The 19,390-nt window shown below is 41.2% G+C and overlaps 1 protein-coding gene across 3 annotated transcripts in view; it reads left to right on the top strand.

The window, feature by feature from the left end:
* The window catches only part of Magi3 (membrane associated guanylate kinase, WW and PDZ domain containing 3), a 220,726-nt gene that overhangs the window by 190,129 nt on the left and 11,207 nt on the right, over positions 1 to 19,390 (top strand). For all 3 annotated transcript variants that reach the window (XM_036189430.1, XM_036189427.1, XM_036189431.1), the window contains exons 15-18: positions 1,602 to 1,781; positions 6,605 to 6,790; positions 18,112 to 18,214; positions 18,916 to 19,042. In XM_036189430.1, the coding sequence (XP_036045323.1) occupies positions 1,602 to 1,781; positions 6,605 to 6,790; positions 18,112 to 18,214; positions 18,916 to 19,042 (596 nt within the window). The remainder of the gene's footprint in view (positions 1 to 1,601; positions 1,782 to 6,604; positions 6,791 to 18,111; positions 18,215 to 18,915; positions 19,043 to 19,390) is intronic.

Genomic DNA, 19,390 nt, shown 5'->3' with positions numbered 1-19,390 from the left:
GATTTTGATCCGTTTACTGCCTCCTATAACTTGAGAGCCTAGGAGAGTTTCTGCCTGACAAGTAGGTGTTAACTAACTTGAGTACTAGCATCACCTGTTCCCTTAGGTGCTGGGGGTTAAGCCTACTGCTGAAGCAAGTCGAGCTGGTGGACTGAGCCAGATGGCAGTGCACGACAGCAGGACAGCAGGGCTACCTCTCTTTGTAGTGAGAGCACACTGGAGATGCATGCAGACTTCCATGCAGCACTGCTCCACTTCGGTTGTGCTGGAGTCAGGGCATGCCTGTATTTAGTGAGAACCTGACATTGATCCAGGGAAAGCCATGGAGATTTATAGTAAGTTGGTGTTGTTAGACACTTGGCTAAAGACTTCCAGTGGGAAAAGAACCCACCTCTGCTTTCTCAGTAATGACTAGGTGTTGGTATTTTATGTTGAGATTCTAAAGCATAATCTTTTAAAAATGTGTCTATGTGGTCATGTCTGCGGCGGGAGGAGGCATGTGCACAGAGGACAACCTTGGTGGTCACTCCTAAAACATCTTTTGTTTTCGAAACAGGGTGTTTCATTGGCCTAGAACTTTCTGTATAAACTAGGCGGGCAAGCCCCAAGGATCTACCTATCTCTGCTTCCCCAGTGTGGCCCAGGCACTTTACTAACTAGCTGTTTTCTCAGTAGCTAAACATTCTTAATATCAAGCAAATTTAGAGCTAAAGAGGCTTTATAATATGTCTTAAACAGATGTAGTACATTGGGATTCCTAGTGATTGATGTCTGACTGAATTAGCACACAAATAAACTTTTCCTTTTTCTTTTCTTTTTCAATTAAAGCTCCCGTTTCACTCTCCAGTTCTTGTATATCCTTGAATAGCAGCAAGAGGGCATAGGCTAACTGCCCTTGCTGGGGGATTCTATATGACTTTATACCCAGGAGAGTCTGCCACTCACTGGCACACCTTGTTGTATGTGGGGTATAGTGATGAATTCAGCCGATCTCATTAATCAGGAAACTTCAATTATAAAACATCTCTATAAGATATGCAGATAGCAGACGCTCTGGGGGGTCATTCTGGAAGCTTTCAGCTCTACAGACATCTGTGAACATCAATCACTAAGCTAAATTATATTACAGTTTACTTTAAAAGAAAGTTTACTGTGTCTCTTCTAATATCTACTTTTGTTAAAACTTTATAATCTTCATAGAACTAAAGTAATTCCAATAATTCCAGTTTTTTAAAACTTTTTTAAATTTTTATTTATTTATTGTATGCATGGTGATGACAATGCCTTTACCCACTGAGCTAACTGGCTGGCCTAATAATTCTTTTTAACTATCTAATCTCATAGAAATTTTGAGGAACTTTCTCAAAAGTGAAATAACATTAGGTCATCTGTATTTTATCTGTGTCATATTTTAAAGTATTTAAGGAAGTCAAATATATCCCTGCTGCCTACACCTGTACTTTGATTCCCAGGAGGAGAGGCATCGTTTCTATTCTCTATATTATTAGAAATAAAATTTTCTTTTATTAGCTCAGCACTAAAATGCTTACCTAGTACAAACTATTTTCCATAAATATTAAAACTGATGATGTTTATTGTAGAGAAACAGCCTGAAGAGGACAGCCCTCAAGCCTTCACACAGAACGGATCCCCCCGCCTGAATCGGGCAGAGCTCCCAGCCAGGCCTGCCCAGGAGGCCTATGATGTTGTCTTACAGAGAAAAGAGAGTGAAGGCTTTGGTTTTGTCATCCTCACCTCTAAAAGCAAGCCACCTCCGGGAGGTAAGGGCTCTGTGTCCCCTTGTCCCTCCCGAATATCCAGTTTCCCTGGGTTTAGGAAACGAATTAAGACCTGTGGATACATGTTCTTAGAGACAGAGCTTTTTAAGATAGTGAATCTGTGTGTGTGTGTGTGTGTGTGTGTGTGTGTGTGTGTGTGTGTGTGTATCTTTAATTTCAAAATTAGGTAATCTAAACCAAACCTTCCAGCCTTTGGATTTCTCAGGCATCTCAAATACTATAAAATAAGCCTCAGTTTTCACCAAGGTTATACTAAGGAAACACGGAATTGCCAGGGACCTAATTTCATGACTTTAGAGAAAGATACAACTTGAATTTCTTAAATAATAATTTTTAAGTTTGAAGGACACAGATTTTCCAAATTAGAAATGGTAAAAGTAGAAATGAATTAAATTCTGGGAATAATTGAGAAGGAGTAAAACTGAGAAATAGAAAATCTGGACTCAATTATGCCCTAGTTATTATCTGTTGCTTAATAATAACTGTGTTCTAACTATGAATTATTCTTGTTGAATGAAAAGAGGCATTCCTGCCTTTCATATCTCTTTCATTAAAAGGTAAGATTTTGTTTGAACTTTTAAAAATTAAAATTTCTGAGCCAGTGTTAACAGAATTTTTGCATCTAAGATGGATGAATGTTTATATAACGGAAGGAGGTAACCTAGTAAGCAGATTGTTATGATTCAGCACATTAAATGTTTGCCTTGTCTTTATGTTTCTAAAAAATAAGAATCCTAGGCAGGGCAGTAGTGGTACATCCTTTAATCCCAGCACTCGAGAGGCAGAGGTAGGTGGGTCTCTCTGAATTCGAGGCCAGCCTGGTCTAAAGAGTAGTTCCAGGACAGGTAGGGCTATTACACAGAGAAACCTTGTCTCAAAAAACCCAAATAAATAAATAAATAAATAAATAAATAAATAAATAAATAAATAAGAATCCTAGCTATGATTATGAAATCCAGTTGAATATCAGACGAGAACCAGCACACTGATATTTCGTAATTATTTTTTCTAAGTCAGAACAATAAAAATCGCTGACCACATAAGAATATTCTATCCTTTGTTAGTAGGTTTGATTATATCTTGGGTATGAGATCCTATTAAACTAATTAGTGACTAAGATCTTAGTTTAAAAAAAAAAAAGAAAAAAAAAAGATTTTCAAGAAACTAATTTGCAGAGATCTTGCTACAACTAATACATGCATGTAAAGGGAGAAACCGTTGTGACGTGGGTGAGTTAGTACAGTAGTGTCAGGTCACTGCTCACTGTTACTAGTTCCATTCTCCAAAAGCAGTTGCTATGGTAACGCTTGAAACTAGAACTGTCACTGATGCTGTGAAGATGATTATGTGGCCTGTGTCAGAAATATGAAAGAAGAGATGGCTTTGATGTTGTATTGTTACTATTAAAGATAGTCATATTGGTCATTATATCTAATCCCAGACATTCAGGTTAATAAAAATAGTAAAAGATTTTTATACTATGTGATAAGTGCTGACCACTTTTATATTAAAGATGCTCTCTTCCTATCACTGCAAAAAATAATGAGAATCTAGTGTTCACTGTAAAATAAAGCAATAATACAGATGAATTCAGAAAGAAGTTGTATTACTTACGTGCTTAAGCATTTTTGTATTAATTTTATATTTATTTTGCTTTTATATTCATTTAAACACTTTACTATTTTGATGCCTTTGTGTGTACAGATATTTGACCTCTGAATAAGATGATATCATTAATATTTTAGGCTTTATAATCAGACAAACTATTCTGTCTTTAATAGCAGAGGGACTTATCTTGGGGCAGGTTATTTACCCTGCAAGAGCTGTGGTTTCCTCTATAAACTGAAGATGGTGCTAACACATTATATCATTTATCATTGAGTTTGAGGATTGCAGGAGATAAGTATATTGTCTGTTGGTGGTGACTCATGCCTTTAATCCCAGCACTCAAGACAGGCTGATCTCTAAGATAAGGGTCAGCTTTATCTACACAGCGAGTTCCAGGACTGCCAGCGGTACACAGAGAAACCCTGTCTGGGGACTGGGGGAGGGGGAGGCATGTAGATCTCAGAACCATGGTAGCTGCTGAGGCTTATTGTGGTTACTACTGCTATTGTTATTATCATCTTACCTAAAACATTGGGTTTTTTGAGACAGTATCTTATAATATTGTCTAGGCTATTCCTGAACTTTGGGGCTTAAATGATCCTCCTGGCTCGGTGTCAGAGTCGCTGGGTACCCAGCAACCTTCTCTTATTAGAGAACCTTTAAAGTTTTTAATCAATACTTAATAATAAGATATGAAAACCTAATTCAAATGTAAGATTGAGGCAAAACTAACATGTGGCAGGAAATGAGTGTTTGCAGCTCATTAGTTATCAGTGAGAACATAATTTAGGCCCAGGTGGTTGGTGTGTTTTCCATAAATACTCAAGGTTTTTAGTCAAGATACAAAATCAGAATTGGTAATTTTACGTAACTGCTAGATAATAACCTCACAGTGCTGGGCCCTGGAGCACTCCTCCTTGAAGCCATGTGTCTCATTCAGAGAGAAGGATCCTGGGGTAAGTGCAAATGAAGAGCTTTCGCTCACAGAGCAGTTAATGCAGTGACAGAGGCGTGCTTTGTGAGTGTGAACTGTGGAAAGGCGGCAACCTAGCTGTACTGATAGTTCCTTTTTATGGACCTGCCTCAGAACCCTGTTCGAGATAGATCACTTTTTTCTTCTAGGTAAATGTGTCTTCTAGTGACACATGTCTCAAAAGGAGTTCCAGTAACATCTCTGGTGTCAGTTTGAAATTGTAAGGTTCTCTACTGTTGACTTTGTCTGAGTTCACTTCCTTTCAGGGTCTCTCATTGGCCTGGAGATCACCAATAAGATTAGGTTGGTTGGGCAGCTAGCCCTAGAAATCTTAGTGCATCCTGAGCACTAGGATTATAATCATGTACCCCTTTACCCATTTTTTAAAAAGCATGTATTTGTGAGGTGTTTTTAATGTATGAGTACTCTGTCTGCATGTATGCTTGCATGCCTAAAGAGGGAGGGCACCAGATCTCATGTGGTTGCTGGGAATTGAACTGGCCAGTGCTCTTAACCTCTGAGCCATCTCTCTACCCTCGAGCCCATATGCATTTTTATATAGAATCTCGGAACTGAACTGAGATCCTCATGCTTGCAAGGCAAGTGTTCTACTAACTGAGCTTTCTTCCCAGCCCACAAATTAATTTTTGTGTAGAAATATGATTCATTTTAGAGATCAGTCATTTATTTCATTGTACTGGTTTTTGAACCAATTACCAAATCCTATGCATAAAACTTGACTTGTATATGTTAAGAGATTTCTTTTGGGGCCAGGCGGTGGTGGCACACACCTTTGATTCCAGCACTCAGGAGGCAGAGTCTAGTGGATCTCTATGAGTTCGAGGCCAGCCTGGCCTACAGAGTGAGTTCCAGGAAAGGCACAAAGCTACACAGAGAAACCCCGTCTCGAAAAACCGAGAGAGAGAGAGAGAGAGAGAGAGAGAGAGAGAGAGAGAGAGAGAGAGAGAGAGAGAGAGAGAGATTTCTCTTGGGAGTTGCTCAGTGACCTTTCAGCAAAGCCAGAGGATCTTATTTCTAAAATAGCTTTAGGAGAAAAAAAAAAAAAAAAACCTACCTGTTACAGTCCTGATAGCCAGCAGTAGCCCTTAGCAAGGAAAATTAGGATCCTGATATAAAAAGAGGAAAAAGACATGGGATTCAGGTATGGGTGGGAACAGCTGAGTAACAGGAGGAGATCATCCTGGAGGGAGAGCTGCAGACTAAGTCTGGTAAGATACAAATCTCCCAAGCATAGACCACCAGGCAGAAAAGGCAGCAGGAGTCTGTTTAGGGGAGATTGAAGGTTCCTGGACAGAGCCGTAAGAAAGAGGCTTTAGCAAGTGGGTGATATATGGCCTGGTGCTTAGGAAAGATGAAAGGGAGTCTGTGAAGGTGCCTCAGAGGTTAAGAGCACTGGCTGCCCTTGCAGATCCTGGTTCAGTTCCCAGCACCCACTTGGCACCACACAATCGTCTGTAACTCTAGTTCCAGGGGATCTGACACCCTTTTCTGAACTCCAAGAGGACCAGGCAACCATGTGGTGCTACATTCCTACATATAGGCAAAACACCCATACACAGAAATAAATCTTAAGAGAGAGAGAGAGAGAGAGAGAGAGAGAGAGAGAGAGAGAGAAAGAGAAAGATAAAGATGACCTTTTACAGGGATATCTGAAGGACACATGTGGAACCAACACCCACACCCAGTAGTACCAGAAATATTCCAAGTGCCCTTTAGAGAGCTGTGACATGCACTGTGGTGCTCTACCAGGAGCCTCAGACCCCAGGAGCACCCCCATTCCTGCCTGAACAGAGGAAGAGCCAGCTATTGTCATGCTCCCTCCATCCCCTAGGCCGGCCTTCTGGATTTACCTGTTTCCTTCCTCATGATCCTTTTCCTTCACTGCACCTTCGTTGCTCTGCTCTGCTGAGGCCATTTGGTGCTTGCTCTGTCTCCCTGTCTTCTCTCTCTCTCTCTCTCTCTCTCTCTCTCTCTCTCTCTCTGTCTGTCTTTTTAGGTCAATAAAGTCAAGTGTCTTAAAAAAAAAAAAAACTGGAACAAAGTTTCTAGTAAATGGAAATCAGCAACATGCTTACATCCATGGCTACCACCACATTAAAAATTCTCTGTGTGTGTGTTTAGAAGGGGAGTGATTTGGACAGAATAATGGTACTTAACTAGCAGGAGGCTTAAATAACTGGAAAACTTGGTGTTCTTTCCACAGTTATTCCTCATAAAATTGGCCGAGTCATAGAGGGAAGTCCAGCTGATCGTTGTGGAAAACTGAAAGTCGGAGATCACATCTCTGCAGTGAATGGACAGTCCATTGTTGACCTGTCTCATGATAATATTGTTCAGCTCATCAAAGACGCTGGAGTCACTGTCACACTGACGGTCGTTGCTGAAGAAGGTGAGGAAGTGGCCACTCTGCCTTCCCAAGCTGATGTCTTAGTGTGTCTCAGTCACTGTTCTGAGGCCATGAACAGACGCCATGACCAAGGCACCTTCTAAAAGGAAGCATTTCATTGAGGGCATGCGTGTGAACGTGATGGAGGGGAGCAGAGCAGCAGTGGGGCAGGTCTGGCACTGGAGCAGTAGCTGAGAGCTTACACCTGTGCATACATTGCAGGCAAAGAGATGGTGAGAGTGGGCCTGCTGTGGGGTCTGGAAACCTCACATAAGGCCACGCCTACTCCAGCAGGCCTATGCCTTCCACTGGGGACCAACCACTCAAACGTGAGCCTGTAGGGGGTCATCCCCATTCAGACCAGCACACAAGTGCAGAGTGGGAGAGAGCTGTGGATATGCCCTGCAGTCTCGTTCTTTGCCTGTTTCATTTCCTATCTTAAAAGACAGGTCATTATAAAGTTGTTAGCTGCTCAAGAAAAGTAATTTAGTTGGTGAGTGGTGGCCATTTATTGATGTGCTGAAGAAGCAAGCATCCAGAAGTGAAAATGGATAATACCTTTCAGACCTTGTTGTCTTAATTAATGTTGTAAGTCATAGCCTGAGTGAGAGGAGGCTTTAAAGACTTGAGAGGGATTGCTGTGTTATGTCAGGTCCATGCCACGTGTGCCCTCCTTGGGAGCAGAGCTTTGTTCTGGGCAGCTGCCATGGGAACAGGACTGGTGGATCGTGTAGGAACGCCTCCTAAAGAGGGACAGAACAGATCTGGTCGCCTGGAACACTCTCTGGCCTTGCTTGAAAGCTGCCTTTCAGTCATTAGGAATTTCTAGTTCGGAACCATTCTGAACCAGCCTGTGTTCTTTATGAATTACTAAGTAACCACTACGTAATACTCATCTCACTTGTCCTAATGGTATAGTGATAGTGAGCAGAAGAAAAAAGCAGAGTTATAAAGGTCCATCTTTCATATAAAATTTCCTCTTACCTTGAGAGTGTGGCCCAGTGGTGGAATTAAGACTGCTTGCCTGATATGCACAACACCCTGGGTTGGAACCCCAGAACTGCCAAGAGCAGAGAGAGAGCAATCAGGATTCCCCATTCTTTTAGAGTTCTCGTTCTCCTCTGTGATCCCAAGGGAAGTTTCCAGGTGTTTTGTGATCCATCTTCACCATCCCAGCATCTTGCTATGGCGTCGTCTGGTCTCGGTCCCCTGATCTCCAGTGACCCTGCCGCCTCAGCCCCCCAGAACTGGAGCGTTAGGGATACCACCACTCCCAGTGCATTTCTCAGTACTGCCTTCCTTTGTGTTCCCACTGGACTGCCTTTAAGGTATCATATAAATCTTCTTGCTGTCCAAGATCCTGTGGTGGGTATTTATTTATGAGCATTCTCTCCTTAACATGTATTTTGTGACTCAAATTATAAAGCAGCAGGCATGCCACCAGAGTGGTCCTGCAGAATTGTGTGTGCACTTGTAGTTCACGGCTGCCATGCAGCGCTGACTGGTAGGAGGGACTGACCTCAGGTACAAGGCTAGCAGACTACAGGGTAACCAGTCAGTTTCCCAGTTATCTCAGGCTGGTGCCTTTATAAAATCCTAAGTAGTCATCAGATGGTAAGATCTTTCTGACTGCTTACATGTGCTACTGCTGCTGACCAGAGACCATACTTTGGGTGGTCTTGGGATAGTTTGGTAGAACAACCATTTCTTTCTATTAGTATATTGTTTTTTCAGTTATCACTGATAATTTTCTTTTTTGTTTGTTTCTAGACAAGTTTTCTCTGTAGCCCTGGCTGTCCTGGATCTCGCTCTAAACCAGGCTGGCCTTGAATTCAAAGAGATACGCCTGCCTCTACCTCCTGAGAGCTAGGATTAAAGGCGTGTGCCACCACGTCAGGCAACTAAATTTTTCTAAAAGGTTTTCCTGAATTGCTTGTTTTTCTTAGAGTAAAATCTACCTTTGACATTTCAGCCCAAGTATTTCTAGACAGATGCTTAAGGTATCTTATATGATGATGTCAGTCACCACTAGGAAGAAAACTTATTCAGTGATTACTTATCATTTTATTGTACTCTAGATTTTTTTTAAACTATGGAAATATTCAGAATCCCTTATTTTACTCAGGAAATAATAGAAAGTCTCCCTCTTGTCCTAAAATTTTCATTCATGGAATTTGTAAGTCTTCCAGATGTCTCATTGAATTCAGTGTAAAACTTATCAGCTGTCTTGCAATTAAGTGATTCTAGAAAGCTGTTTTCAGGACCTGTGTTCACATCATTCCTCTAGGCCACATAGTCTCTCGTCTGATAACATAGTCTGTTATACCTGTCTCCTGCTTCCTTACCCCAGCCCGTTGCTGTGGTGAGTAGGAAAGTTTCTTACCAGAAAGAACAACGTGTTTCCTTCTCCTTTCATCTTTCCTTTGCAAGGTGTTCTTTGATATCCAGGCCTAAGAAATGCCAAAGAAAGGACACAGCGAGTGCCCTGTGTCATATAAAGATGTCCAACTACAGTCATGACTTGGACCTGTGTCCCCCCTTCCATTCCTCCACCACACCAATTGGTTGGTACAGGAATTGCCTGTGCCTGGTAGTTTCTGCTTCCTATATAGAAAGCTTCTTTTCCCCCAAAATTGATTGCTAATGTTTTGGAAGTCCTGTTTAAGAGTGGACATAAATTACCACTGCTACAGGAGTGGATACTGGATGATACGGACATCACTCCCCATTTAGTTCTCTGGTTATCCCCATTTCTCTACAGCCTACTCTCTTCTCCCTTCTAGTGCCTTATGTATTTATTTTCAGTTGTGTGTCTTCTAAAGCACACTGTGCTGTGTGTGTTGCCATTAGTTTTCCAGTTGCATAGATAGGAGATACTGGGCTGTCGATTGTTATGCTGGGGCCTGTTCTCAGAACCAAGAGATTTTGTTTGTTTTCTGTTTTCTAGGATCCAGTCAAAGACTCTAGAATTCCTTATGCTATTTAGTTGTCATATCTTATTTTTTCTTTTAACTAGGATAAATACATATGTTATAAAACAACATGTTCAATTTAGTGCTGTTCTGGAAGGTTACTTTAGGTGTGGTGTGGGGAGGTATTTCTTTTCTTTTGTTTTTTAAATTTATCCACAAGGTTATCTAACCATCACCACTAATTTCACATTCTATCAGACCCCAAAAGAAACCCCATAATTGTTAGAAATAATTTCCCATCCTCAGCAACCACACATCTACTGTTTGCCTCTATAAATTTGCCAGACATTTCAGCAGAATCATATAGTACATGACCTTGTCAGTCTGGCCCCTTTCTCTAGCAAACCTTCAAGGTACAACTTCACTGTAGCCTTATCAATTCCTTTTTATGAGTGATGCATAAATTCCATATAGACGTCTCTTTACTCACCAGCTAATCATTTGATAGACATTTTTATTTTGAATTCTGTTGATGTAAACATTAATGCATAGGTTTTACTGCAAAGGCATGATTTCACTTTTCTTGAGTTTATACCCAGACGTAGAATTGTTGGGTCATAGGGTATATATACTCTTATATTTGGCTTTCTGAGGAGTTGTTGCCAAAGTGGCTGTGCCATCCTATACTCTCATCAGCCATAAGTGAGGCTTCCAGTTTTTTCAGATCCTCCACAGGACTTATTTTCTGTTGTGGTGGTGGTGGGGTTTCATCCTAGCCACTCTAATAGGTGTAAAGTGGTATTTCATTGTGCTTTGGCTTTATATTTCACTGATGACTGACTGGTAATGTTAAATTTAGCATCTTTTCCTGTGCTTTGGAGAAAAGTCTGTTCAAATCCTTTGCCTATTTATAGCCCACTTGCTTTTTACTGTATTATAAGATTGCTTTACCTACTCTGAATCCTAGACCTTTGCAGGTGTATCACTTTCAAGTGTTGGTCTGCTATCCTGTGCTTGGCCTTGCACTTTCTTGTTAAATACCCCTTGATGCACAGACATTTTAATGTTGATGCACATGCCGACTTGTCTATATTCTTCCTGCTGGCTGTGCTTTGTCCTGCAGGCATCATGTACGTTTAGGGTAGATCCACATTATCACGTGATGATTCCTGTGTGTGTTTCCTCTTCTTACCTATCTTCCCACATTGCTCCTAGTTCCAAGCATCCAAAACAGTCCTGTGATAACACATTTCTGTGTGTGCCTTATAAAACAGTGTGAGAATCTCTGGGAGTAGAATTACTTGCCCCGTCATTAACTACTAGTTTGGCTTAGTACTGTGAGAGTGTTTCCATAATCACTGCAGCCATGTCTACCCCACTGAAACACCAAGATTCCTTCCTGAGCCTTTATATTCTGGCCTTTACTTGGTGTTAGCAGCTTGTTTGTTTGTTTGAGACAGCCTTGAATTCAGAGATCCTCCTGCTTAAAGATATGTGTGATCACCCCTGTATTATTTAAATCTGAAGGATTATGTCTTTGTTACTTAATTTGCATTTCACAGCATACCCTTTACTAATTTTTCGTTGGAGATTTTTATCATTTTCTTGTAGTATTTAGGGGTTTCTTGAGAATTATTTTGGTATTCAACTTTATTTTAAGAAGTACAAATAACCTTCCTTGTCATTTGTTTATGAACTTTAACTTTGATGCTCTTATTAAATTGAAATTCTAAGTGTATATGTAAATAATTATTTTTACATTATGGCTTAGACTTTTTTTTTGGTGGTGGGGTGGGTTTTGAGACAGAGTTTCTCTGTGTAACAGCCTGTGCTATCCTGGAACTCAGTCTGTAGCCCAGGCTGGCCTCAAACTCACAGAGATCCACCAGCCTCTGCCTCCCAGTGCTGGGATTAAAGGTGTGCGCCACCACCACCACTGCCCAGAGGCTTGGACTTTTGAAGTTTGTTTTGTTTCATGTTATTTTAAGACAATTTTATGTAGCACAGGCTAGCCTTAACTAATGGTCTTACCTCTGCCTCCCAAGTACTGCAATTGCAAGCATGTGCCACAATAGATCCTTGTTCTTCGGGTTTTAAAAGGCATCATCCTTTCACTTTGTGTTTACATTGTTTCCTACTAGATATCCTGTCTCTAATCCACCCATGTCTTCCTTTGTATGTAGTCTTGAGAGGAATTCACTTTTATTTTACTCTTTATGCCTGTCATAAGCCAATTGCCCTAGTCAATAGTAGTTGGTGTTGCTTTTCTACATTGGCCCATGGTGCTGTCTGCTCTGTACAGCTTAGCCTAGAAACATGAGTCTCCACCTGTTCCATTCTTTGTCATCTATGGATGACATATGTACATATAACTAATTTATATGTACATTGGTTATCCTGTTTATCTGTTAGGACAAAGCAACCTTTCTCTTCCACAAGTCAACTAGATATTTGTCTTAGGGTTTTATTGCTTTGAAGAGACAGACACCGTGACCAAAGCAATTCTTTTTTGGTTTTTTGAGACAGGGTTTCTCTGTGTAGCTTTGCACCTTTTTGAACTCACTCTGTATCCCAGGCTGGCCTCGAACTCACAGAGATCCGCCTGGCTCTGCCTCCTGAGTGTTAGGATTAAAGGTATGCACCACCACCACCTGGGTTCCAAAGCAACTTATAAAAAGGAAAACATTTAATTGGTGCCAGCTTACATTTCAGAGGTTCAGTCCATTATCATCATGGCAGGAAGCATGACAGTGTGCAGACAGACATGGTACTGGAGAGGAGGCTGAGAGTTCTACATCTTGATCTGCAGGCAACAGGGAGTGAACTGTGTGCCACACTGGACATAGCTTGAACATATAAGACCTCACAGCCCACCTCCATAGTGACACATTTTGTCCAACAAAGCCACACCTACTCCAACAAGGCCACAACTCCTAATAGTGCCACTGTCTATGGGCCAAGCATTCAAAAACCTGAGTCTGTGGGAGCTATCTGTTAGGGTTTACTATTGCTGTGAAGACACTGTGACCACAGCAACTCTTACAAAAAAACATTTAATTGAGGTGATGGCCTACAGTTTCAGAGGTTCGATCCATTAACATCATGATGGGGAGTGTGGCATCATGTAGGCAGACATGGTGCTGGCTACATCTTGAACAGAAGGCAGCAGGAAGTCCACTATCGCACTGAGTAAAGCTTGAGAAAAAGACCTCAAAGCCAACCCCACAGTGACACACTTCCAACAGAAGATGCAGCCTAGATTAAACGTGTGCTCTCAAGCCTCAAGGTCTGGATTAAAGGCCTGTGTCATCCAGCCTCCTCCAACAAGGCCACACCTCCTAATAGTGCCACTCCCTATGAGCTTATGGAGGCCAAACACATCCAAACTACCGCAGGGACCATACTTTTCAAACCATCACAATATTCAAAGGACATTCCTATATAAAATCTTTGAGCAAATAATTAAGATTCTCAAAAAATCAGTTTTATTAAAATATATTTTTAAATGTACATATTAGCTTTGAGATAATTTAGATGGTTAAATACTGTTATTCCACCTAACAGAGTAGGAGAGCTCTTCAATTTTTCAGATTATCTTTTATGTTAATAACCTTCACTTCACTCTTTATGTCTGTAGAGTTTTGCATTTTGAGAACATTCTCTCCATGCATTGTAATATTGACTGCTATAGTGCATTTATTGTTCATAGTCCGACAGTACAGTTTTTCTTTGGTACTTACTTGTAGAAACTCTAGCAAAAGTCTTAATATTCATTGGAAGAAAGATATACATTGATTTACTATTTGGGAAATTTTCAGCTAACATTCAAAGAGAACCTCTATAACACAAAATCTAACTTGGTCTTTTAATAAAAAACAAAAAAATCAAAAACCCAGAGCCAGATATTAGGATAAATGCTGAAAGATCAGAGAGACAAAGGAACAAGTCACTGCCATATCTCACCTCACCAAGTCCACGAATCCTCTGACTGAATGTATCTGAGTCATCAGCTGAAAAGCTCTCCAGCAGAAAAGCCTCTAGTTCCTGTCTTCTCATACCTTATATACCTTTCTCCACCCTCCATATTACTTCATTACTTCCCTCCTAGTGCTGGGTTAAAGGCCTGTGTGCCTCCCAAGTACCGGGATTAAAGGTGTGTGCCACCACTGTCTGGCTCTGTTCCTCTCCTAGACTGACTCAATCAATCTCATGTAGTCCAGGGTGGCTTTGAACTCACAGAGATCCAGACGGATCTCTTTCTCCCAATTGCTAGGATTAAAGGTGTGTGCCACCACTGCCTGGCATCTATGTTTAATCTAGTGGCTTGTTCTGTTCTCTGATCTTTAGGCTTTTTAGGGTACACAATATGTCATCACAATAGGCTTGTTTGATATCATGGAATGAACATTTAATGTTGAGACACATAGAATAGCTTCTAATTCAGAATAAAGCATTGAGAAGCCATATAGCCTTTGTGAGTGGAAGGGCTAAAACCAAAAAAGATGATCTGTAGTAGAAAATGTTCCTTAACTTTGAGGACAATAAAAAGTATCTAAATTAAAATGTGAGCAGCAGGGTTTCAGACACAGCTGTGATAGAGGATATGCCTACCACACATGAAATCCTGGATTCAAGTCCATTTTTCTTTTTCCTTTGAAAAAGAAACACTAACTTATGGTACATTTTGATTACACATAACATTTCTTCTTAAGATAAGAGAGAGCCCTGGTGCTAGTGGGGCACCATCAGTCAGGAGACAGAAGCAGGTGGATCTGTGTGGGTTCGAAGCCAGCCTTGTCTAAGGAGAGAGTTCCTAGACAGCCAGGACAATTAAAGAGAGACACCTTATCTCAGGAAAAAAAAAAAAAAAGTGGAAGAAAACTTGGAAACAGCCAGCTTGTTTATTACACTGTCTTATTCTGATATTATATAATCATCACTCCAATAAAGTTAGGAAAGCCAAAAATGTATCTATATGGGAAAAGAATATTCTCAGTGTCTCATAAAAGGGGCACACGAACAAAGCAAAAATGATTCAGCAAATCAATTTCTTTTTGTAGAAAGCATGCACCAGAACCCAAACTATCCTAGCAAGTATACTCTGCCAACATGGCCTCTCTTTACCCCTGATATAGGTGGTAGCTACATCTCATTCTATTAGTGAGAGTTTGACTTTCCAATCTGATGTAATTGTCTAATCAACACAAAGGGGAGGGGATTTCAGAAAATAAGGGTCCTTGTCAGATGAACTACCATTAATAGAAAAACATTTCTTACCTCTGTGCTGGACTCCTACAAAGATAGAAGTATCTCCCTGACATCTGGCTGACAGATACAATTTTCTATCAGTTTCCATCCCCCAGATAGTATGAATTTATAATGGCAAGAAGAGATTTATTGTAACTCTCTGGCGGGCTCTCACGGTTAGCGACAGGTAAGTTGAAAGGGACGTACCCAGGAAGTAAAAGTAGGACAGAAATCTCCAGAGGGAGCAGGGCCACAGAGAGAGGGTCCGATTCCTAGAGTCAGAGATGATAATCTGGCAGGAGAGAAGGTCCTTGTCCACCTCTCACACAGTGTGGTCCGCATTGTAGAAACACTGTCATCAGTGTGCATAAGGAGCCAGAAGGGCCTCACAGAAAGTAACATTTTAACCAGCGGCCCAGGAACCGAGGGAAGTCCGACTTGGTAACAAGAAAACCAATTAGATAGAACTTACTCAGTCTGTGTGGTGTTGCTTGTGTGTGTGTGTGTGTGTGTGTTCCGGGCTGACCCTTGGGCATACTCTTCCCTGGGGAAGTTCTCAGCTGCTGTAGTTCTTGGTGTAGGTTGAGGCCTCATTGCTTTTCCCATCCACTGTGGCGTGTCCATTGGTGTCTTCCTCGTTCAGCTCACGTTGGGCAGTCATGCTGGTGAGACTATGGAGATAGCTTCTAGGAGCCACAATCTCAGGGCACACTCCGATCCTCTGGCTCTTACACACTTTTCTATAATTTCCCCTAGCCTTGGGTACAAGACCGTTTTGTAAATATATTCTCTGGGTCTGGGTCCCACAGTTCTGCATTTTGACTGGTTGTGGTTTTTCTATAGTTTCTCCATCTGTGGCAAATAGAAGTTTCCTTATCTGTGGGTTTAAGGGCAAATGTTTTTATTATTGTTAAGGATTATTTTCTTTTAGTAAATTAGTGGATGTGGATTCTCCTCCAATAACCTTAACTTCACTAGCACTGAGTAGTTAGCTCGGTTTCCGGTGATATGTTGTGGTTTCCCTCTTGTTGAATGGGTCTTGCATCTAATTAGAGAGCTGTATATGTATAAACATATACATATATACAGGCAATAACAGTGAAAGAGGAGGTCATGAATTTGAAAGAGACTAAGGAAGTATATATGGAAGGATCTCGAGGGAAGGAAAGGAGAAATGTAATTATAATCTCAAAGTAAAAAAAAAAAATTAAAATAAAGCCGGGCGGTGGTGGCGCATGCCTTTAATCCCAGCACTGGAAGGCAGAGGCAGGTGGATCTCCGTGAGTTCGAGGGCAGCCTGGTCTACAGAGTGAGATCCAGGACAGGGACCAAAACTACACAGAGAAACCCTGTCTAGAAATGATGATGATGATGATGATGATGATGATGATGATGATGATGATGATGATAGACAAGAAAAGAAATTGGGAATGTAGTTCAGTTGGTAGAATGCTTGCCTAGCTTGCATGAAGTCCTGGGTTCAAACCCAGTACCACATAAACTCGGTATGGGATCTCAGAACTCAGGAGGTGGACACTGGAGGTCAAGGTTCAAGATCATCCTCAGCTACATAACAATTTCAAGCATAGCCTGGGCTACATGAAATCCTGTCTCAAAAACTAAATACATAATTTTTTCATAATTTAAAAAAGTTAGGATGTCAAATTGTAACCCTTAAACCCACTAGGAAAAATTGTGACTATTGCACTATAAAAAAGAAACACATTCAATACAAAGGAAAAGACTGCTAGCCTACTCTACTCCATTTTCTCTCCTGGGATACTTGTCTTTAAAGACAAGGTCTGGTCCAAGACTTGGTCCCATGTGTCTGCCCCATAGAAAGCAGGATTAGATTGCTCTGGCCTGGGCTTGACTTTGTGCTTTTAGGAGTATTCTTAACTTCTAGTTGCAAAACGTTCTTTTTTGTTTTTGTTTTTTGAGACAGGATTTCTCGGTGCTGTCCTGGAACTCACTCTATAGTCCAGGATGTCCTCAAGTCTCAGAGATCTTCTTACCTCTACTTCCTGAGTGCTCAGATTAAAGGTGTGTGCCTCCGTTGCCCAGCATGAGACATTTCTTAAATACAGCTTTGAAGGAAAAGAACTTAATCCAAGTTATAGAAATAGAATCCAGCTGGGCGATGGTGGCGCATGCCTGTAATCCCAGCACTTGGGAGGCAGAGGCAGGTGGATCTCAGTGAGTTCGAGGCCAGCCTAGTCTATAAGTGAGTTCCAGGACAGCCTCCAAAGCTACAGAGAAACCCTGTCTCAAAAAACCAAAGGAAAAAAAAAAAGAAATAGAATCCAATAGTGGTTTGTAAAGCCTAAAGTTTCTACTACCTGCATACAAATTTTCCTACATTTCCATCCCTTATCTTTAACATCAGATTTTATCTCCATTATACTTCAAGATTTATCAGTTTCTATATGTTGATCTAATCTAAAATAGCCTCCACATTGAACATTTTTACAAAATAAGGTAAACGTTTCTGAATATATACTTGAAGAGAATGCAGTTCCAGAGGAGACATCATTTTGATGATGATGGTGATGCAGATTCTCTTTTGACTGTCATCTCCGGGAACATCCATCTAGGTGTGGATTTGTAGGCCTTGGTTGGCTCTGCAGTCAGTCTCCCAAGCAGTTAAGAAGGACGTGGACACAGATACTACTCTCTCTTGCATTTGTGCTCTCCAAAAACAAACACCAGGAAACCTTTATAAATATTTCCCTCAACACTCTAGGTCTTTGATGCTCAGCACCAGGCAGAATAATTTCTTCTATTAAGATACAAGTTCCAAGATGTATATAGTTTGCAAAACAGCCTCTGTGCTCCAGCATCCTGACACTTAGCACTGTCAGGAAGGAAAATACCTGTGCTCTGGAAACTCTCTCCTCTACACAGATATGACTGAGTATGTGCAGTTCTGATCACCATGTTATGGAGGAGACAGACAGGTGAAAATATGAAATAAGAAGGGGCTTCTATTCTCTTGAAACACATTACTTAAAGCCAGAGGGGGAGACATTACTGTTCCAATCCTAGGATATAACAGTGCAGTCTGTGAAAGCCTAACACTGGGATCTGTAACCCTTGCTATTGTTTACTTGGTCTTCATGTTTTCATGTACAGATTCTGATTTCTGTTGTTTTCTCGTTTGAACAGAGCATCACGGTCCACCATCAGGAACCAACTCAGCCCGGCAAAGCCCAGCACTGCAACACAGGCCCATGGGACAGGCCCAGGCCAACCACATACCTGGGGACAGGTGTGGCTCTTCTCAGGTTTTGGGTTTTTTTCTCATCTCCCCCTCCAGGAGTAATTCATAAGATAGCTGAATCAGGAAGAAGACTGTGGTGACTTCACCCTCCCAGTTCTCCCAGCCTTCCAGACGTCAGCCTCTTCCTAGCCTCCGTCCCAGGCCCAGCACGGAGATGGGAGTCAGCCCGACACCAGCAGCCGACTCTGCTTCTCTTGATAATCGCTTCATTAGGGAAGGCCTAGCCCGCTTGAATCAGTCCTTCACATTGCCTGACACTTGGGCAGTAATTGTACATATTTCTTTCCTGTTATTAAAAACATTAGTCATAAAGGAAAAACTAGGTTTCCACAAATTCAGCATCTCCCCAAGCCTTGGGGCTTTGAGAGGTCCATTTCTCATGGAGACAAGGTCACCATATCTGCTCCAGGTTGTTATTTTGAGTGCAACTTTCTTTGAGAACAGCTCGAACAAGGCACCACTTAAGAGAGTGGGGGGCAGTGTTCACAGGCTTTAAGCTACTCTGGAAGAAATGAGCAGTCTTTTGTTTGTAGCAATTCTGGTTCTAGAGATAGTCTGTCTTCAGCATCTTGTGAGGACAGAGGGTGGCAAGGCCCAGCTTTGAGAAACGAGAAGTTAATCTACTTGTCTTTGTAGTCTGTTTTTCATTTTCTCAGTTCAGTAAGAACATGACTTGGTTTCTCTCACAGAATTGCCCTAGAAGGTGAAATTGGGAAAGATGTCTGCAGTTCCTACAGACATTCATGGTCTGACCATAAGCACCTTGCACATCCTGACACTGCAGTGATTTCGGTTGTGGGGAGTCGGCACAATCAGGTAAACACAGACGCCCTGGTGCTGACATTTGGGGTTGCTGTATCATTGACCTTGGTGTTTTTATTGCAAATCTGTTTTGGATACATTTGCTTCCAAAATTATTAATTTTCACAGAACTGCTAATGTGGTTGGAAGTCAATACACCATATAAGAGGTATAGAGATCAAAGTTTGCCCTGCAAAGGGAGAAATTTGAGCCTGGCTGAATATGTACAGGTGTATAGTATTGTAGCTAATTAAAGGGGGGTAGGGGCTTTTGTTTGCTTGCTTTTCTGGGAAGTGTATAAAAATCACCTTAAAATAAGTAAATTTTTAAAAATTAAACTTTTAAAAATTCTGTTCTCCAATT

Source organism: Onychomys torridus, chromosome 6 (genome assembly GCF_903995425.1).
Source record: "Onychomys torridus chromosome 6, mOncTor1.1, whole genome shotgun sequence".
In the NCBI taxonomy this organism is placed as follows: domain Eukaryota; kingdom Metazoa; phylum Chordata; class Mammalia; order Rodentia; family Cricetidae; genus Onychomys; species Onychomys torridus.
This window is presented reverse-complemented; position numbering and strand designations above follow the sequence as displayed.